Source organism: Gobio gobio (genome assembly GCF_949357685.1).
Source record: "Gobio gobio genome assembly, chromosome: 16".
Classification (NCBI taxonomy): domain Eukaryota; kingdom Metazoa; phylum Chordata; class Actinopteri; order Cypriniformes; family Gobionidae; genus Gobio; species Gobio gobio.
Window position 1 is genome coordinate 403,183 of NC_137109.1, and position 19,529 is coordinate 422,711.

The 19,529-nt window shown below is 46.2% G+C and overlaps 1 protein-coding gene across 2 annotated transcripts; it reads right to left on the reverse strand.

The window, feature by feature from the left end:
* Positions 1–12,811: 12,811 nt before the first annotated feature.
* p2ry10 (P2Y receptor family member 10) lies at positions 12,812–19,187 on the reverse strand. 2 transcript variants are annotated; one of them, XM_079839652.1, is made up of 3 exons: positions 19,070–19,187; positions 18,176–18,346; positions 12,812–16,410 (listed from the first exon to the last, which is right to left on the reverse strand). In XM_079839652.1, exons 2-3 carry the CDS (start codon positions 18,331–18,333, stop codon positions 15,582–15,584), a joined length of 987 nt encoding a protein of 328 aa, XP_079695778.1. In that variant the 5' UTR covers positions 18,334–18,346; positions 19,070–19,187; the 3' UTR covers positions 12,812–15,581. The 2 variants fall into 2 exon arrangements, with proteins under 2 accessions (XP_079695778.1, XP_079695777.1); XM_079839651.1 differs by lacking the exon at positions 19,070–19,187 and having other exon boundaries at positions 12,814–16,410; positions 18,176–18,435.
* Between the last annotated feature and the right edge of the window lie 342 nt (positions 19,188–19,529).

The window sequence follows — 19,529 nt, forward strand, 5'->3', positions numbered from 1 at the left end:
ATTTATTTTACTTATATAATTTGCCATAAAGTCAAAATAAAAGTTATTTATCTGAGCTATTTTATGTTTTTAAACAGCAGCTATGATTTAAGGAATGAATGTTTGTCCAGTATAGATGAGCAGAGGACACAGTCAAACACATGAGCTGAGTGTGTAACTGATGTCATATCATATCAGGACAAGGGGTGTGGCTTCTGGTGTGCTCCGCCCACGAGGAGGGGCCAAGTCTGAATGTGGAGTTTACACTCGAGCCGCGTTTCCATTACAGATTTGCGTAAAACTTTTGCAATATTTTCTAAATGTCGATAAAAAACTATTGCGAAATGACGGTGTTTCCATTAGCAGCAGTTATGCGACTGAAACTTATTTTTTTCCTCTCGCGATAGGTCATTCCAGAAATGACGCCACGTATGTTGGTAGGTTTATGTATATCCCATCCACCGCACGCCATTATTATTAATGGAAGGAGACGTGTGTGTTATGCAAGCATTGATGGCAAGGAAAACCCCTTACACGTGAGGTGTGTGTGTGTGTTTCTCCCTCAGATCTGCTTATACCTCTTCATGATAATGTGGCATTTCTGTGTTTAGAGTCCAGTATGCCTGTAATTCTATTGACTAGAATTACATTGAGATTAATAAAGAACTCTGCCTCGTCTTCTGTCCAAACACACCGCACCATCTGTAAAGAATGATTGACTTTTACGCACGCCAGGTTATGGTGACGCATTGCCACATGCCGAATTTGATGGTGGTAACTCAAAGGTTATTTTTGTACCACTTCGTTATTTTGGCTTGAAATTTAGTTTGTTGGAAATATGAACTGAATTTAGAAATGCTTTTGAAATGAAAAACTTTGCGTTTAATAAACAAAATAAATTTTTGAAATGAAGACAGCGTTTGGGGTGGAGTGCAAAATAATCTGTACCCTGAATCCTTTGTTGTTATTGTGAGTGTACAGAAATAAAAGTAGACCGTTTATGGTTTATAATTATGTCTTGCACTATCTGTATGGCTAAAAATTATGGAGTATTGTGAGTTGTTTCCGCTGTAATAAAGGAAAAAATCCATCAGAAGGTGCCAACACCTTCCTCGGCCATGGGTTAAAGAAAACATAGCCTAACTATGAAACTAAATAGGCTACGTTTAAATACTAGCCTATAATATAATTTTTTTTATTTCATATGTTGATTATGAAAAGTGAGCAGCATGAGTAAGATACATCATAAGATGCGCAATAAGTCTGGAGACATGGAGTGGGTCAGACATGATTTTGACCACTTCATTTGAGTTTTATTTTCTAGAAAGTCTTTCTTTAAAATTAATTTCGTTTTGTATAAATTGTGTTTTAATGTTGATCAATGTTTCATCAACTAATTTCCTGTATATTTAATAAATAAGAAGCAAACCAAGATCATCAGGAATGGATTGACGTGCGTAACTTTTTCGTAACTTTTTCTTCGGCCTTTGAGTAAGGCTGAAACTACAACGTCTTTCTGTTTTAATACATTTCTTGAATATATGTCTTTACAATTACAGTAGGCCTATTATAGATAGTTATGATATTTGTAGCTGCACCGGGCTCCGTCATTACTAGGTTAAAGTTACGCCACTGTCCTTATTAGGAGAAAATATATGTCGATTTAACAACACAAGATCTCGTTATTACGACATAATTGAGTGGAAAAATATGTAGGCCCTGTGCGGCAGCAATGCTTCACCGTATCAGGTGACCTATAAATGCATAAATAACTGTTTCCATTGCAGTTTTGCAGAAAATTCCCTTTTTTGAATTGCCTGAAAAACCACCTCATGCGAGCGTACAAACGGTTCTGCGATATATAGGAGTTTTTGCGAAATTGGGCGTATTTTCAATTCGCAATTTCAATTTGCGTAATTTGAAGGGAAATGGAAGTGCTGCTGCAGTTACTGAAAATCCTTTTAAAATCCCAGACGCATCTCACTCCCTCAGGCATACGGGACGTCCCCTCAACTCACCCTAATGTCCTTCTGAACCAGGGGTCTTCAGCTAAACGCTTGAGCTCCAGTGAATAAACCCTCCTCACCAGCCGAGGTCAGGACAGTTATACACCTCAAACATGAATCAACGGTTTTGCCAGACCAAAGAAATTAGTGTAGATTACATTTTTTATTGTTCTCGTATGGATCAAAATGTCTTTTCATATAATCCTTCTCAAAATGGATCTCATGTTATGTCCTTTAAATTGCTTTGGTACAACATATCTAAATTCAACCAGTAACAATGTCTGGCAAAAATATGATGGAAAATGCCTTCATCTCTAAATCTGCACTGAGCATACACTCATTTCAACATGAAGTGCTCTTCTCTGCTGGACTGAGACTATCAATCACAATCAATGAACGCAGACCTCATCCACTTGTATTATCTCTACTTAACTTCCTTTAAGTCCTTCATAATGTCAATAACCTCAAATGAAAATTAAACCAAACTGAGCTCATGGCAGAAATGAAAGCTCTAGCGTAAAGTTCTGCCAGGAAGATTCAATGTTACGTCACTTATCACATCCAGACCTAACCAATCATGTCCTAATCATCAGAGTATAAAAGATGGTCACTTACACACACACATGTCTGAGTTCACAGATGCTGAAGCCAACATTTCAGTTGACGATCCGGACGTTCTGTAGCGGTCGATCGCTGGTCCTATTATAAAGTTAATAATGTGCATACAGTAGTGTTCTAAGTCCATGTCAGCCTATCATTCTGTTCATCGGGCTGTCGTGGGAACAGACAGTTCCTTCCCTAACGAGAGCAAATCTATCATTTAGATCCAGAACAATCACTTTAATGGAGGACTCTCTGGGCATGTTATCAAAGACACGGCTGTGATTCGTCACATACAACAGGCAATTGAAACTGACAAAACATAGTTTCAAGCTCAGAAGTGTTTTGGGCCTGTCATCCAGCAGAGTACATCATTTGCTCAATCATACAGGGCACCCAGTGTTGAAATGGCTTCCTTTCGTGATTCGACATGGCTTCCTGTCCTATGAGGAAGAACTGTAGCGTTCTGTGCTCATATAAAGGGGCCGCTGCTTATTGCATTATAAATATGCGCTACATATTAATAAATTAGTTCATAAAAACAAACAGGTCATATATAGTAATTGTTTGCTTTAGTCTTTGCGTTACTCCAGTTAATTTGACTCTATTCGTGTTTTATTCAGCTACTGATATCTGGATACCTCTTTCTATTTTAGGAACTTTAGAATTTAGTGTTACGTCTCACTCGGTCCTTCTGTACTACGATGCCATGGCTACAATTATGAATTAAACAAATGTGTATCTCGCTAGTACTCAAAGCACCATATGTCGAGTAAGGTTTGCAAAACAAGGTTTGACTTGATATTCGATAGCAGCAATAATTTAATTCCGTACTCAATCTGACCCGTTTTACATAAAGATTGCATCTGTACAGCAACTAAATCGCAGCACAGGAATACTATTATTCAAATCTTTTATGAATATAGTAAGTGAGCAGAGTGCGCTCCCTTTATAAACGCATGAAACTGTCAAATGCTTCAGTTCAGATAAACTCCTACAACAGTGGAAACCGTTCAGTCAATCTGACTACACCGAATCATGAATCTATAGCATGCTCTACTCTTCGTTGGTCAAGCGTATGCACTAGCACTAGAAGGCAGAATTAGTCAGTGAACAAGCGCTGAACCATTCAGTCTTGATTGTGTATATTCTGGTTATGTTAACTCCTCCAATTAGTCATTGCATTCAAGCGCTCAACAGACATTTACATTTACGCATTTGGCGGACGCTTTTGTCCAGGGTGACTTGCATCGTATTCAGGGTACACATTTGGTATTTTGTCAGATCTTGCTTTTCTTGGGAATCGAACCCATGGCTTGGCGTTGCTAGCGCTGCGCTCTACTGTTTGAGCTACAGGACAGACATGTCTATGATTGGCTACGCTCGCACCGTAAACATCAACATTTATCAGTCTATCGAGACTAACACAATATACAGGGGAGTAAATATAGCGTGACTGTTTGACAAAGTCTGCACATGCGTACTGATTCCCGCAAACGACGAGCTCTCTCGCAGTGAGCTTTGTTCTCTTCACCAAAGCAGGCACACACGGTGCAGCTTTAAATAAAATCATTGTGATAAAAACTGCCTACAATGACAGAAACCATCTTTAGAAAACAGTTATTTGAAGTGTAATGTAATTGTTTAGTGTGTCTTGTGTCCATTGTTATACATGGAGAAGTGGGGTTTATGAGCTATACTGGGACCGGCCACTGGGGGACGATGGAGAGGTGGGGTTTATGAGCTATACTGGGACCGGCCACTGGGGGGCGATGGAGAGGTGGGGTTTATGAGCTATACTGGGACCGGCCACTGGGGGGCGATGGAGAGGTGGGGTTTATGAGCTATACTGGGACCGGCCACTGGGGGGCGATGGAGAGGTGGGGTTTATGAGCTATACTGGGACCGGCCACTGGGGGGCGATGGAGAGGTGGGGTTTATGAGCTATACTGGGACCGGCCACTGGGGGACGATGGAGAGGTGGGGTTTATGAGCTATACTGGGACCGGCCACTGGGGGGCGATGGAGAGGTGGGGTTTATGAGCTATACTGGGACCGGCCACTGGGGGGCGATGGAGAGGTGGGGTTTATGAGCTATACTGGGACCGGCCACTGGGGGGCGATGGAGGGGTGGGGTTTATGAGCTATACTGGGACCGGCCACTGGGGGGCGATGGAGGGGTGGGGTTTATGAGCTATACTGGGACCGGCCACTGGGGGGCGATGGAGGGGTGGGGTTTATGAGCTATACTGGGACCGGCCACTGGGGGGCGATGGAGAGGTGGGGTTTATGAGCTATACTGGGACCGGCCACCGGGGGGCGATGGAGAGGTGGGGTTTATGAGCTATACTGGGACCGGCCACTGGGGGGCGATGGAGGGGTGGGGTTTATGAGCTATACTGGGACCGGCCACTGGGGGGGGATGGAGGGGTGGGGTTTATGAGCTATACTGGGACCGGCCACTGGGGGGCGATGGAGAGGTGGGGTTTATGAGCTATACTGGGACCGGCCACTGGGGGGCGATGGAGGGGTGGGGTTTATGAGCTATACTGGGACCGGCCACTGGGGGGCGATGGAGAGTTGGGGTTTATGAGCTATACTGGGACCGGCCACCGGGGGGCGATGGAGAGGTGGGGTTTATGAGCTATACTGGGACCAGCCACTGGGGGGCGATGGAGAGGTGGGGTTTATGAGCTATACTGGGACCGGCCACCGGGGGGCGATGGAGAGGTGGGGTTTATGAGCTATACTGGGACCGGCCACTGGGGGGCGATGGAGAGGTGGGGTTTATGAGCTATACTGGGACCGGCCAACGGGGGGCGATGGAGAGGTGGGGTTTATGAGCTATACTGGGACCGGCCACTGGGGGGCGATGGAGAGGTGGGGTTTATGAGCTATACTGGGACCGGCCACTGGGGGGCGATGGAGGGGTGGGGTTTATGAGCTATACTGGGACCGGCCACCGGGGGGCGATGGAGAGGTGGGGTTTATGAGCTATACTGGGACCGGCCACTGGGGGGTGATGGAGAGGTGGGGTTTATGAGCTATACTGGGACCGGCCACCGGGGGGCGATGGAGAGGTGGGGTGTATGAGCTATACTGGGACCGGCCACTGGGGGGCGATGGAGAGGTGGGGTTTATTAGCTATACTGGGACCGGCCACTGGGGGGCGATGGAGAGGTGGGGTTTATGAGCTATACTGGGACCGGCCACCGGGGGGGCGATGGAGAGGTGGGGTTTATGAGCTATACTGGGACCGGCCACCGGGGGGGCGATGGAGAGGTGGGGTTTATGAGCTATACTGGGACCGGCCACCGGGGGGGCGATCGAGAGGTGGGGTTTATGAGCTATACTGGGACCGGCCACCGGGGGGGCGATCGAGAGGTGGGGTTTATGAGCTATACTGGGACCGGCCACTGGGGGGCGATCGAGGAGTGGAGGCTTCAGTTATGCTGAGTGCTGCAGGCTTGGCTGATGAAGTTGTGTCAACGATATTAATTTTCCTCTCATCTTCTGCAGAGGGCTGGATTACCACTGACTGGGTCATCTGACCAATCTGACCAATCACCACTGACTGGGTCATCTGACCAATCTGATCAATCACCACTGACTGGGTCATCTGACCAATCTGACCAATCACCACTGACTGGGTCATCTGACCAAACTGACCAATCTGACCAATCCCCACTGACTGGGTCATCTGACAAATCTGACCAATCACCACTGACTGGGTCATCTGACCAATCTGACCAATCACCACTGACTGGGTCATCTGACCAAACTGACCAATCTGACCAATCCCCACTGACTGGGTCATCTGACCAACCACCACTGACTGAAGGCTTGTTCGACTTCACCCAGCGATGCGCAGACCGATCGGCGGCTGACTTGAAGCAGTGCATGCCGGTTAGAAATTTTGTCCGGATTGAGGCAGCGCCGACGCCACGTGACAGTGACGTATGTCAACAAAGTGCCGCGAGAGCGATTCGAGAGCAGCCGGCGATTACAGCCGGTGCAGTTTCTCGAGAGCGACTGCTTGAGGCTGCACGGGCTCTGATGACGACACAGCCGTTCCACGATTGGCCAGATTCACCGCATGACAGCGATCACGTGTGTTTCGTGTTTATTCTAAACCTTCAGCTCCACTAATGCGCACAAATCTGTTATTTATAACAGTAAAACCTCCTTTCATGTAGTCGCGATGTTATATTGTCATGTTTATCAAAATATAACTGATTAAAAGACCCCACTTCATTGATAGTGTAGGCTTATATGTTGAACTTTATTCTTGTAAAAACACACGCTGTATTAAGCAGTGCATAAAGTATTACATGACAATAATGTCTCTGAAACATCTGTGTATTGCCAAATATTGCATTTATTTCACTTCAGCTGATAAAGTGTGCAAACACAGCGCGAGCGTCACCGCGGGAAGCAGAAAGTGTCCGACTTCACGTCTGTGTTTGCAGCTCCTCCCCGCCTGCACGCGGCTACTCTCGCCGGTCAGTTGCATCCAGCCGCAGCCGATGTCGAACACACCTTGAGTCATCTGACCAACCACCACTGACTGGGTCATCTGACCAACCACCACTGACTGGGTCATCTGACCAACCACCACTGACTGGGTCATCTGAGCAATCACCACTGACTGAGTCATCTGACCAATCACCACTGACTGAGTCATCTGACCAACCACCACTGACTGGGTCATCTGACCAATCACCACTGACTGAGTCATCTGACCAATCACCACTGACTGAGTCATCTGACCAATCACCACTGACTGGGTCATCTGACCAACCACCACTGACTGGGTCATCTGAGCAACCACCACTGACTGAGTCATCTGACCAACCACCACTGACTGGGTCATCTGACCAACCACCACTGACTGGGTCATCTGAGCAATCACCACTGACTGAGTCATCTGACCAATCACCACTGACTGAGTCATCTGACCAACCACCACTGACTGGGTCATCTGACCAATCACCACTGACTGAGTCATCTGACCAATCACCACTGACTGAGTCATCTGACCAACCACCACTGACTGAGTCATCTGACCAACCACCACTGACTGGGTCATCTGACCAATCACCACTGACTGAGTCATCTGACCAACCACCACTGACTGGGTCATCTGACCAACCACCACTGACTGGGTCATCTGAGCAATCACCACTGACTGAGTCATCTGACCAATCACCACTGACTGAGTCATCTGACCAACCACCACTGACTGGGTCATCTGACCAATCACCACTGACTGAGTCATCTGACCAACCACCACTGACTGGGTCATCTGACCAACCACCACTGACTGGGTCATCTGACCAACCACCACTGACTGGGTCATCTGAGCAATCACCACTGACTGAGTCATCTGACCAATCACCACTGACTGAGTCATCTGACCAACCACCACTGACTGGGTCATCTGACCAATCACCACTGACTGAGTCATCTGACCAACCACCACTGACTGGGTCATCTGACCAACCACCACTGACTGGGTCATCTGAGCAATCACCACTGACTGAGTCATCTGACCAATCACCACTGACTGAGTCATCTGACCAACCACCACTGACTGGGTCATCTGACCAATCACCACTGACTGAGTCATCTGACCAACCACCACTGACTGGGTCATCTGACCAACCACCACTGACTGGGTCATCTGACCAACCACCACTGACTGGGTCATCTGAGCAATCACCACTGACTGAGTCATCTGACCAATCACCACTGACTGAGTCATCTGACCAACCACCACTGACTGGGTCATCTGACCAATCACCACTGACTGAGTCATCTGACCAATCACCACTGACTGAGTCATCTGACCAATCACCACTGACTGGGTCATCTGACCAACCACCACTGACTGGGTCATCTGACCAATCACCACTGACTGGGTCATCTGACCAATCACCACTGACTGGGTCATCTGAGCAATCACCACTGACTGGGTCATCTGAGCAATCCCCACTGACTGAGTCATCTGACCAACCACAACTGACTGGGTCATCTGACCAACCACCACTGACTGGGTCATCTGACCAATCACCACTGACTGGGTCATCTGACCAACCACCACTGACTGGGTCATCTGACCAATCACCACTGACTGGGTCATCTGACCAATCACCACTGACTGGGTCATCTGAGCAATCACCACTGACTGGGTCATCTGACCAATCACCACTGACTGAGTCATCTGACCAACCACCACTGACTGGGTCATCTGACCAATCACCACTGACTGGGTCATCTGACCAACCACCACTGACTGGGTCATCTGACCAATCACCACTGACTGAGTCATCTGACCAACCACCACTGACTGGGTCATCTGAGCAATCACCACTGACTGAGTCATCTGACCAACCACAACTGACTGGGTCATCTGACCAATCACCACTGACTGAGTCATCTGACCAACCACCACTGACTGGGTCATCTGACCAATCACCACTGACTGGGTCATCTGACCAATCACCACTGACTGGGTCATCTGACCAATCACCACTGACTGGGTCATCTGACCAACCACCACTGACTGGGTCATCTGACCAATCACCACTGACTGGGTCATCTGACCAACCACCACTGACTGGGTCATCTGAGCAATCACCACTGACTGAGTCATCTGACCAATCACCACTGACTGAGTCATCTGACCAACCACCACTGACTGGGTCATCTGAGCAATCACCACTGACTGAGTCATCTGACCAACCACAACTGACTGGGTCATCTGACCAATCACTTCTGACTGGGTCATCTGACCAATCACCACTGACTGAGTCATCTGACCTATCACCACTGACTGGGTCATCTGACCAACCACCACTGACTGGGTCATCTGACCAATCACCACTGACTGAGTCCTCTGACCAACCACCACTGACTGGGTCATCTGACCAATCACCACTGACTGGGTCATCTGACCAATCACCACTGACTGGGTCATCTGACCAACCACCACTGACTGGGTCATCTGACCAACCACCACTGACTGAGTCATCTGACCAACCACCACTGACTGAGTCATCTGACCAACCACCACTGACTGGGTCATCTGACCAACCACCACTGACTGAGTCATCTGACCAATCACCACTGACTGAGTCATCTGACCAACCACCACTGACTGGGTCATCTGACCAACCACCACTGACTGAGTCATCTGACCAACCACCACTGACTGAGTCATCTGACCAATCACCACTGACTGGGTCATCTGACCAACCACCACTGACTGGGTCATCTGACCAACCACCACTGACTGGGTCATCTGACCAACCACCACTGACTGGGTCATCTGACCAACCACCACTGACTGGGTCATCTGACCAATCACCACTGACTGGGTCATCTGACCAACCACCACTGACTGGGTCATCTGACCAATCACCACTGACTGGGTCATCTGACCAACCACCACTGACTGAGTCATCTGACCAATCACCACTGACTGAGTCATCTGACCAATCACCACTGACTGGGTCATCTGACCAATCACCACTGACTGGGTCATCTGACCAATCACCACTGACTGAGTCATCTGACCAACCACCACTGAACGGGTCATCTGACCAACCACCACTGACTGAGTCATCTGACCAACCACCACTGACTGGGTCATCTGACCAATCACCACTGACTGGGTCATCTGACCAATCACCACTGACTGAGTCATCTGACCAACCACCACTGACTGGGTCATCTGACCAACCACCACTGACTGGGTCATCTGACCAATCACCACTGACTGAGTCATCTGACCAACCACCACTGACTGGGTCATCTGACCAACCACCACTGACTGGGTCATCTGACCAATCACCACTGACTGAGTCATCTGACCAACCACCACTGACTGGGTCATCTGACCAATCACCACTGACTGAGTCATCTGACCAACCACCACTGACTGGGTAATCTGACCAATCACTACTGACTGAGTCATCCGACCAACCACCACTGACTGGGTCATCTGACCAACCACCACTGACTGAGTCCTCTGACCAATCACCACTGACTGGGTCATCTGACCAATCACCACTGACTGGGTCATCTGACCAATCACCACTGACTGGGTCATCTGACCAACCACCACTGACTGGGTCATCTGACCAATCACCACTGACTGGGTCATCTGACCAATCTGACCTATCACCACTGACTGGGTCATCTGACCAATCACCACTGACTGAGTCATCTGACCAATCACCACTGACTGGGTCATCTGACCAATCACCACTGACTGGGTCATCTGACCAATCTGACCAATCACCACTGACTGGGTCATCTGACCAATCACCACTGACTGGGTCATCTGACCAATCTGACCAATCACCACTGACTGAGTCATCTGACCAACCACCACTGAACGGGTCATCTGACCAATCACCACTGACTGGGTCATCTGACCAATCACCACTGACTGGGTCATCTGACCAATCTGACCAATCACCACTGAACGGGTCATCTGACCAATCACCACTGACTGAGTCATCTGACCAATCACCACTGAACGGGTCATCTGACCAACCACCACTGACTGGGTCATCTGACCAATCACTTCTGACTGGGTCATCTGACCAACCACCACTGACTGGGTCATCTGACCAATCACAACTGAACGGGTCATCTGACCAACCACCACTGACTGGGTCATCTGACCAACCACCTCTGACTGGGTCATCTGACCAATCACCACTGACTGGGTCATCTGACCAACCACCACTGACTGGGTCATCTGACCAATCACTTCTGACTGGGTCATCTGACCAACCACCACTGACTGAGTCATCTGACCAATCACTTTGACTGGGTCATCTGACCAACCACCACTGACTGGGTCATCTGACCAATCACCACTGACTGAGTCATCTGACCATTCACCACTGACTGAGTCATCTGACCAATCACTTCTGACTGGGTCATCTGACCAATCACCACTGACTGAGTCATCTGACCAATCACTTCTGACTGGGTCATCTGACCAATCACCACTGACTGGGTCATCTGACCAATCACCACTGACTGGGTCATCTGACCAACCACCACTGACTGGGTCATCTGACCAATCACCACTGACTGGGTCATCTGACCAACCACCACTGACTAAGTCATCTGACCAATCACTTCTGACTGGGTCATCTGACCAATCACCACTGACTGGGTCATCTGACCAATCACCACTGACTGGGTCATCTGACCAATCACTTCTGACTGGGTCATCTGACCAATCACTTCTGACTGGGTCATCAGACCAATCACCACTGACTGGGTCATCTGACCAACCACCACTGACTGGGTCATCAGACCAATCACCACTGACTGGGTCATCTGACCAATCACCACTGACTGGGTCATCTGACCAACCACCACTGACTGGGTCATCTGACCAATCACCACTGACTGAGTCATCTGACCAATCACTTCTGACTGGGTCATTGCAGATTAGCATCTCTAAAAGTAGGGGTTTGGAAGACAAATCGTTGAGCGAGTCCTTTGGGAGTTGTCGAGCAGGTAAAGATAAATGCATATACTGTGACAGTGAAAGTGTTTTTAGACCTGTTGTTGGGACTCCCCGAAACAAAAATAGGAACCTTTTAAAAGCCATAATAGGGTCATTTTATCATCAGGGGGATTCATGGACTGCTAAAGCTACTCAAGGTGCGGTCTGAAGAGCACATCCTCTGCATTTCAGCTCTTCCTGTGGCTGTGGCAGCTGAGAGGGGGGTCAGTTTCATTTTCATGTTTTAATGTTAAATGTTTCCACTTTTGACAACCACAACAGACTCGGAGCGAGTGAGACTCACAGGCCTCGCACAGCTCGATGCAAGAACAACAAATGCATGCTTTTCCACCCAATTCTCTCAAAACTCTACTTCCTTAATTTTTGAGAATGCCATTGTTTGAAAGTTTCATCTGTCCGCTCTCTTCACACGCGGCGCTGTAGGACCCAAGCACCTCTACTGAGCTGACCTTGATGTGCCTGATATAATTAAATAAATTAATAATTAAATAAATTATTTCCTTCGCGGTCCGGATGGGTTTATCTCACGGTCCGGATTCGGTCAGTTGGCGACCGCCGTTCTAAACCATGATTTTCTTTCTTCTCTCATGTGGTTCTTTTCCACACAAATAGAAGTGATGAGAAACTAATTAAATTCAGACCCTCAGAGTAAATGAGACAGAAACACAACATCAGTATATCAAACCGTTTTCACATTTATTTTACAATTGATTGCATTACAATTAAACACCATTAGACATATTTAATGTCATTTATTGAACATTAGCACATTGAACAGTTAATCTCATCTATTCTAAGCACAATACAAGAAAGCAACAGGTAAACTCAATACAGTCAATGGAAGTTATTCTCAGCTCCATAACTCCTCAAACTAATGCCTGTCACTAATAAACTTCAAATACTTCATAGAGCGTCTGCAGATGTGCCATCAAATGGAGTCATTTTGCTCAGAACAATACCTGATGGACATAGAACTGAAATGTTTTGTATTTTTGATATTTTTCAAACAATGTAAAGCACATAATAAATACTCCAGTTTGCACACTGTTGAAATGTAAGATTTAGGCCAGATGTGAAACATTTGATCAACTGAAAAAACATAACACTGAACAGTTGCTTGTTGCAACGCTACACTAAATGTTTGAACAGAAATGCTGGTTTAATCCTTCATAATGATGCGCTGCTGACGTATGGCATGCACCACTCGTTCCCTATAGGAAGCTTTTTCATCATTATACTACCGTTCATAAGTTTCAGGTCAGTAAGACATTTGTATTTCTTTTTTTGGGAAAGAACTTAAAGAAATGAATTCTTTCATTCATCAAGGATGCTTTAAATTGATCAAAAGTAACAGTAAAAAATGTACAATGTTACAAAAGATTATATTTAAAATAAATGCTGTTCTTTTGAACTTTATTCATCAAAGTGTCCTGACATTTTTTTATACACAACGATTAATAATCATAAATGTGTGTTGATTATAAAATCCTCATATGAGAATGAGTAGTGAAGGCTCATGTGACACTGAAGACTGGAGTAATGATGATAAATTCAGGAATAAATGACACTTTACTACATATTCACACAGAGAACAGCTGATCTACACTGGAGGAATATTTCACTGATTACTGGAGTTATGATCAGATAAACACAGCCTTGTTGAGCATAAGAGACTTCTTCTAAAAACGTTACAAATCTTACCTATCAAAAACGTTTGAATGGCAGTGTACTTCAGTTTGTATATTGACGATTTAGGCAAGATGTGAAACATTTGATAAACTAAATAATAATAATTAAAGCTGCAAGCAGTGATGAAAGGGCTCACACCCGTACCGCCTCCACCGCGGTGGCTTTAGGAACACAGAGCACTGTGAGCAGTATGTATTTAAGGATATAACAATACGAGGACTACATCAGTCAATTGTACTTACCACACTTCCTGCTACCAGCTGGTGGCGCTATGACTATTGCTACATTTTGGCATGTAGATGTCTTCAGACCATGTCAAGTCAAGTCAACCTTATTTATATAGCGCTTTTAACAATGCAGATTGTTTCAAAGCAGCTTTACAGTGTTAAACAGGAAAATAATGCAACAGAATTGTATTCAGCTGTATAGCCATTCTGGAGAAAACGCTGATGTCATCAGTTCATTTCAATTATCATACAGTGACAGTGTGGGCTTTAGATCAGTAATTTAGTTGATATGGTTAATTTAGTTTAATAATTAGATTTATTTGGATATTTAGTTGAAAAATGTAGAAAAATTTAGTGTCCCCAAATGAGCACGCCAAGCCAGAGGCAACAGTGGCAAGGAAACCAAAACCCCATCAGGTGACCTAATGGAGAAAAATAAACCAGGGCACTTGTTTGGCGCAGATTCAACATTGTATGCAGTTACAACAACTTAGTTTTTCATGATGACAATAGCATGCTTTAGCACTCAGCAAAATGTTGCTAGCATGTTTTAGAATGTTTCTAATATTGTTTAATACTCAATTGCATATTTTAGTATGTTGCTAGTAGTGCATCACAGTGTTAAACACGGACGGACATTGTATGCCTGTTACAACAACTTCCTGTTTCATTGCATTAATGGCATTCTTTAGCACTTAGCTAAGTGTTGCTAGCATGTTTTATTATGTTTATAGCATGTTGCTAGCCAGATTAAAACTTATTGACAGACTTAATATATTATTAGAAGTCCATAAAAGTATTAAACATGTCACTTCCTGTTGCCAGAAGGTGGCGCTGTGACTGTAACTATATGGGCATGGACATGTGTTCAGGACAGGACTCTTATCAAACGTGGGAAGTTTGGGGCAAATTGGACATTGAATACCTGAGTTACAGCAACTTCCTGTTTCGTGGCGAAACATCGAAATTTGCTGTTTCGTGGCACGAGGGCCACGCCCTTCTACGAAAACTCTATATCTTCGGAATTTAGCGTTGCAAAGGCCTTATGATTACACTCACCAAATTTGAAGATGATCCGATAAAAACTCGGAAGGAGTTTGTTAAAGTACGACGTCTGAAAATGGCAAAACTGCACAAAAATCGAAGAGGAAATTCAAAATGGCTGACTTCCTGTTGCGTTTAGGACTATACTCCAAGAGACTTTTTTGTAGGTATTGGCACATTACAAGTATAATCCGAATATCGTACACATACGTGAAACGGAGCGGGAGGCTCAATCCGTTGAGGTTTTTTACCCCACCTAATTCTGAAACCCATATCAGGTGTACATTTTTGCCAGTTCTGACCGGTGTGCAAAGTTTCGAGCATGTTTAAGCCCTCAAAAATGCGATTTTTTCGGGGAATAATAATAACCGACTGAGCGATTCCAATAGGGTCCTCACACCATCGGTGCTCGGGCTGAATAGCCCTACACCAAACGTGTTAACAGAAAGTCTTGATAATAATAATGCGCTGCTGACCCCCTCATTCCCGATAGGAAGAGGTGCTCTCCATGCTCATCAGACGGCCCCGGAGCACTGAGCTGCCGTGGTGGGACAGCTGCTGCTTGAACTCAGTGGTCAGGAAGTAGTAGATGAGAGGGTTGAGGCAGCAGTTCAGGCTGGCCATGCAGAGAGAGATGGGGTGGAACTGTCTGATGGCCCGACTCACTTCACAGTTCGTGATGACGCACTGGGTGACCATCAGATAGAGCAGGAAGTTGATGTGGTAGGGGGCGAAGCAGAAGAGGAAGACACCTGCGCACACCCTCACCATGCGCAAAGCCTTCCTCGTGTTGCCGGTCGACTGCTCGTTCTTGTTCCGCTGGCGCAAAGACTTCACTATCAAGTACGTACAGAAGCCGATGATGATCAGCGGACCGATGAATCCGAAGAGTTCAGCGGCGGCCATCATGGAAACGGCCACGCTGAAATCCAGCTTCCGCATGGGCAGGTCTTTGAAGCAGTGTCTGTCGTTTCCTGCTGACCCTTTCCTCATGAGGATGAAGGGCGAGCAGCAGAGCCCCACCAGCACCCACACCGCCGCGCTGATGCACACGTCGTAGCGGGACTTCCAGTGCTTGGCTCTGAACGGCCGCAGGAGGAACGCACAGCGCTGGATGCTGATGCACACCAGGAAGGCGATGCTGGCGTACATGTTCAGGTATTTCAGGTAGAAGCACAGCAGGCACAACCCGCTGCCAAACGGCCAGTCTTGTTGGATGTAGTAGTGAATGCGAAGGGGCAGCGACAGCACGTGAGCCAGGTCAGCTATGGTCAGGTTAATCATGAAGATGATGGCTTTCGTCTTTTTGCTGTGGGTCGAGAGAATCAATGGCATTAGAAGACACACATAAGACCTTGTGAAATACATTACAGCGGTTAAAGAAGGCCTACATTCTGAACCTCTGAGGGATAATATTGTAAACCAGCTTGATTCCCCGAGTGCACACTGTACGACTGTTGCTCGTCAAGACTCAATGAACAGGATCCTCACTGTCAGCCATGTCACGCTTCAGTCACATGTTCAGTGGCTGTGAGCGCCACTGCTATTATTGGGCTGGAAGTGGGGACTAGCAAACAAACACCATCTGGTAACACTAGTTCTTGCTTAACTAGATGAACATGAGTTGATGAGCACTGCATCAGCATCTAATGAAGAGTCTATATGATTAATAGATTAAGTCATCAATAAAATACTATTAATTCAATGTGTCATAATGTATTAATACCCTAATAACATATTATATTACCTAATAATGTAAATGCATGTATTAATTACCACAATGGGTCGAAGCCATGTACTTCAACGTCCAGTTGTCTTGATTTTGCAAAGATATGATTTTGTTTTGACTTGTTGAGGACTGTTAACTAATCGTTAAGTAATATGTCATTGTGGTTATGGGTTTTGGAGGACCAGTGGAGAACCGGCCACAGGATCATGAAGGACCAGTGGAGAACCGGCCACAGGGTCATGGAGGACCAGTGGAGAACCGGCCACAGGGTCATGGAGGACCAGTGGAGAACCGGCCACAGGGTCATGGAGGACCAGTGGAGAACCGGCCACAGGGTCATGAAGGACCAGTGGAGAACCGGCCACAGGGTCATGGAGGACCAGTGGAGAACCGGCCACAGGGTCATGAAGGACCAGTGGAGAACCGGCCACAGGGTCATGGAGGACCAGTGGAGAACCGGCCACAGGGTCATGAAGGACCAGTGGAGAACCGGCCACAGGGTCATGGAGGACCAGTGGAGAACCGGCCACAGGGTCATGAAGGACCAGTGGAGAACCGGCCACAGGGTCATGGAGGACCAGTGGAGAACCGGCCACAGGGTCATGAAGGACCAGTGGAGAACCGGCCACAGGGTCATGGGCGGCCGAGGCTCATTGATGCCCATGTGGTCGATCAAACAGACGAGCTACTGGAGCTCAAACTGCTCAAAAAGTTAATGCTGGTTCTGAAAGAAAGGGGTCAGAATACACAGAGCATCTCAGTTTGAGGAGCACAACAACGAGTTTGAGTCCAAATTCCCCAGATTTCAATCCAATCGAGCATCTGTGGTAAGAGACGAACAAACAAGTTCGATCCATGGAGGCTCCGCCTTACATCTTACAGGACTGAAAAGATCTGCTGCTAACATCTTGGTGCCAGATCCCACAGCACACCTTCAGGGGTCTAGAGGAGTCCATCAGAGACGGGTCAGGGGGACCAACACAATATTAGGATGTTATGCCTGATCGGTGTATATGTTATTAGGGAATTTATACACCATGACACATTTAACTAATAAAAATTATTGATTACTTAATCTATTAATCATATATAATGTTCATTGGTTGATCAATGCTCAATGATTAGTTTAGTCACACATTAACTCATGATTATCGTTTTGATTTGGAGAAATCTGGTCAAATCTGACCGCAGCGATCATTAAGCGGAACATTTCAGCGCTCAAAGACTTCAGACTCTGATCTCGGATCGAAGGAATATTCTAGCATTGCCAAGATTAGCTGCGGACGGCCAGAGCGTCCAGTGTGCACCGGCTTTACTGAGTGAATATTAGCGGTGAGACGCTGACCTTATGAAGCGACACAGCACCCAGAGGGCCAGGGTGTTGCTCAGCAGGCCCGGGATGAAGATGATCAGGTAGAAGAACGTGTAGAGTTTGTTCATGGAGGTCTCCCATTCAGTCATATTAGTTGAACACTTCAGACACGACATGTTCATGGATGCCATGGTCAAACTTTCACTGTGGAAACAAAGGAGACGCACTGTAGTTACTGCAGCACACACACACACGGCACAAATACACTTCTCAAGCGTATGGTTGACAAAAGTGAGTGGATGAACTTTAGCAGATGGCACTTTGGTGTATAAATGATAACGTTCGTATAAAGTTTCACTAGTGTCTCCTCCCTTCCTGTGTAAGCGTGTAGGAAGTGTGTGACGTGGGCAGCTGTACATGGTTTATGTACCTCTCCGTGCTCAAGCCTCATATTTTCAACTTAAACATTATTAATGGATCTGCCAGCATTGCATTTGGATTTGATAGTAATTTTACCATTTAAACAACACATTTGAACATTTCTAACATTGTTCATTAGAATATTGACTGTACAGCTGCAAGCACATGTTGATCAAATTGAGGAACTCAGGTTTCACGAGTATGCAAATCAGCTCATGTGTGTGTGTGTGTTCAGTTGGAGTGGTTTTATCTGTTGTTGGCTCCAGGACAACACGTTTAGATTGTGCTGACCGCTCACATGACGATACATCAATGATTCGACTTTTAAAAGACATAAACTCATATAACACACCTACAAAAACAACACAATCAACACACTAATCATCATTAATAGTGGCAATTCTCAGTGTGTATGTGTGTGTTGAAGGATGAATGGCACACTGTATGTAGTGTGTGTTTAATCCAGGTGTGTTTGGGCTGTAGAGGAAGAAGTGTGTGTTGTCCTACCTGTTGTGTTGAGCTGTCTCTGCGTGTGTTTGGTGCAGCTCGGCGTGCTCATCATGCAGCTCTGCAGAGAGAGGAAGTTCTGCGTGTGGCGTGTCTTATGATTTGGCACGGTATTGTCGAAATACACCAGTAGCAGAAACAAGCCGTGACGCGTCTCTGAAAGCGAAAGTGTTTCGTGATGCGGGGATGTTTGTTGATTCAATGGCAGTCAGTTAGTTATAAACCTACTCCACACAATACTGCTCATCTGCACATCACAACCACACACACACCACACATCACAACTGGTGTTTACATTTACAAATTTACACAAAGCAAATTACCAAAAAAATGAATTAAAAAATAAAGTGTTAGTAAAGTCAGGAACACGATTAGTCAAACTTCATTTTACAAAATTCTCATCACTTTATATGAGGTGTCTTTAACTACTACACACTAACATTTACATGAATCATTTGAT

Bases quoted from the DNA above. Each gene is read 5' to 3' on its own strand.
- p2ry10 (XM_079839652.1), bottom strand. From the start codon at position 18,333: ATGGCATCCATGAACATGTCGTGTCTGAAGTGTTCAACTAATATGACT. The intron at 16,411-18,175 runs GTCAGCGTCTCA...CTCGACCCACAG, and splicing joins GTGCTGTGTCGCTTCATAAG to CAAAAAGACGAAAGCCATCA.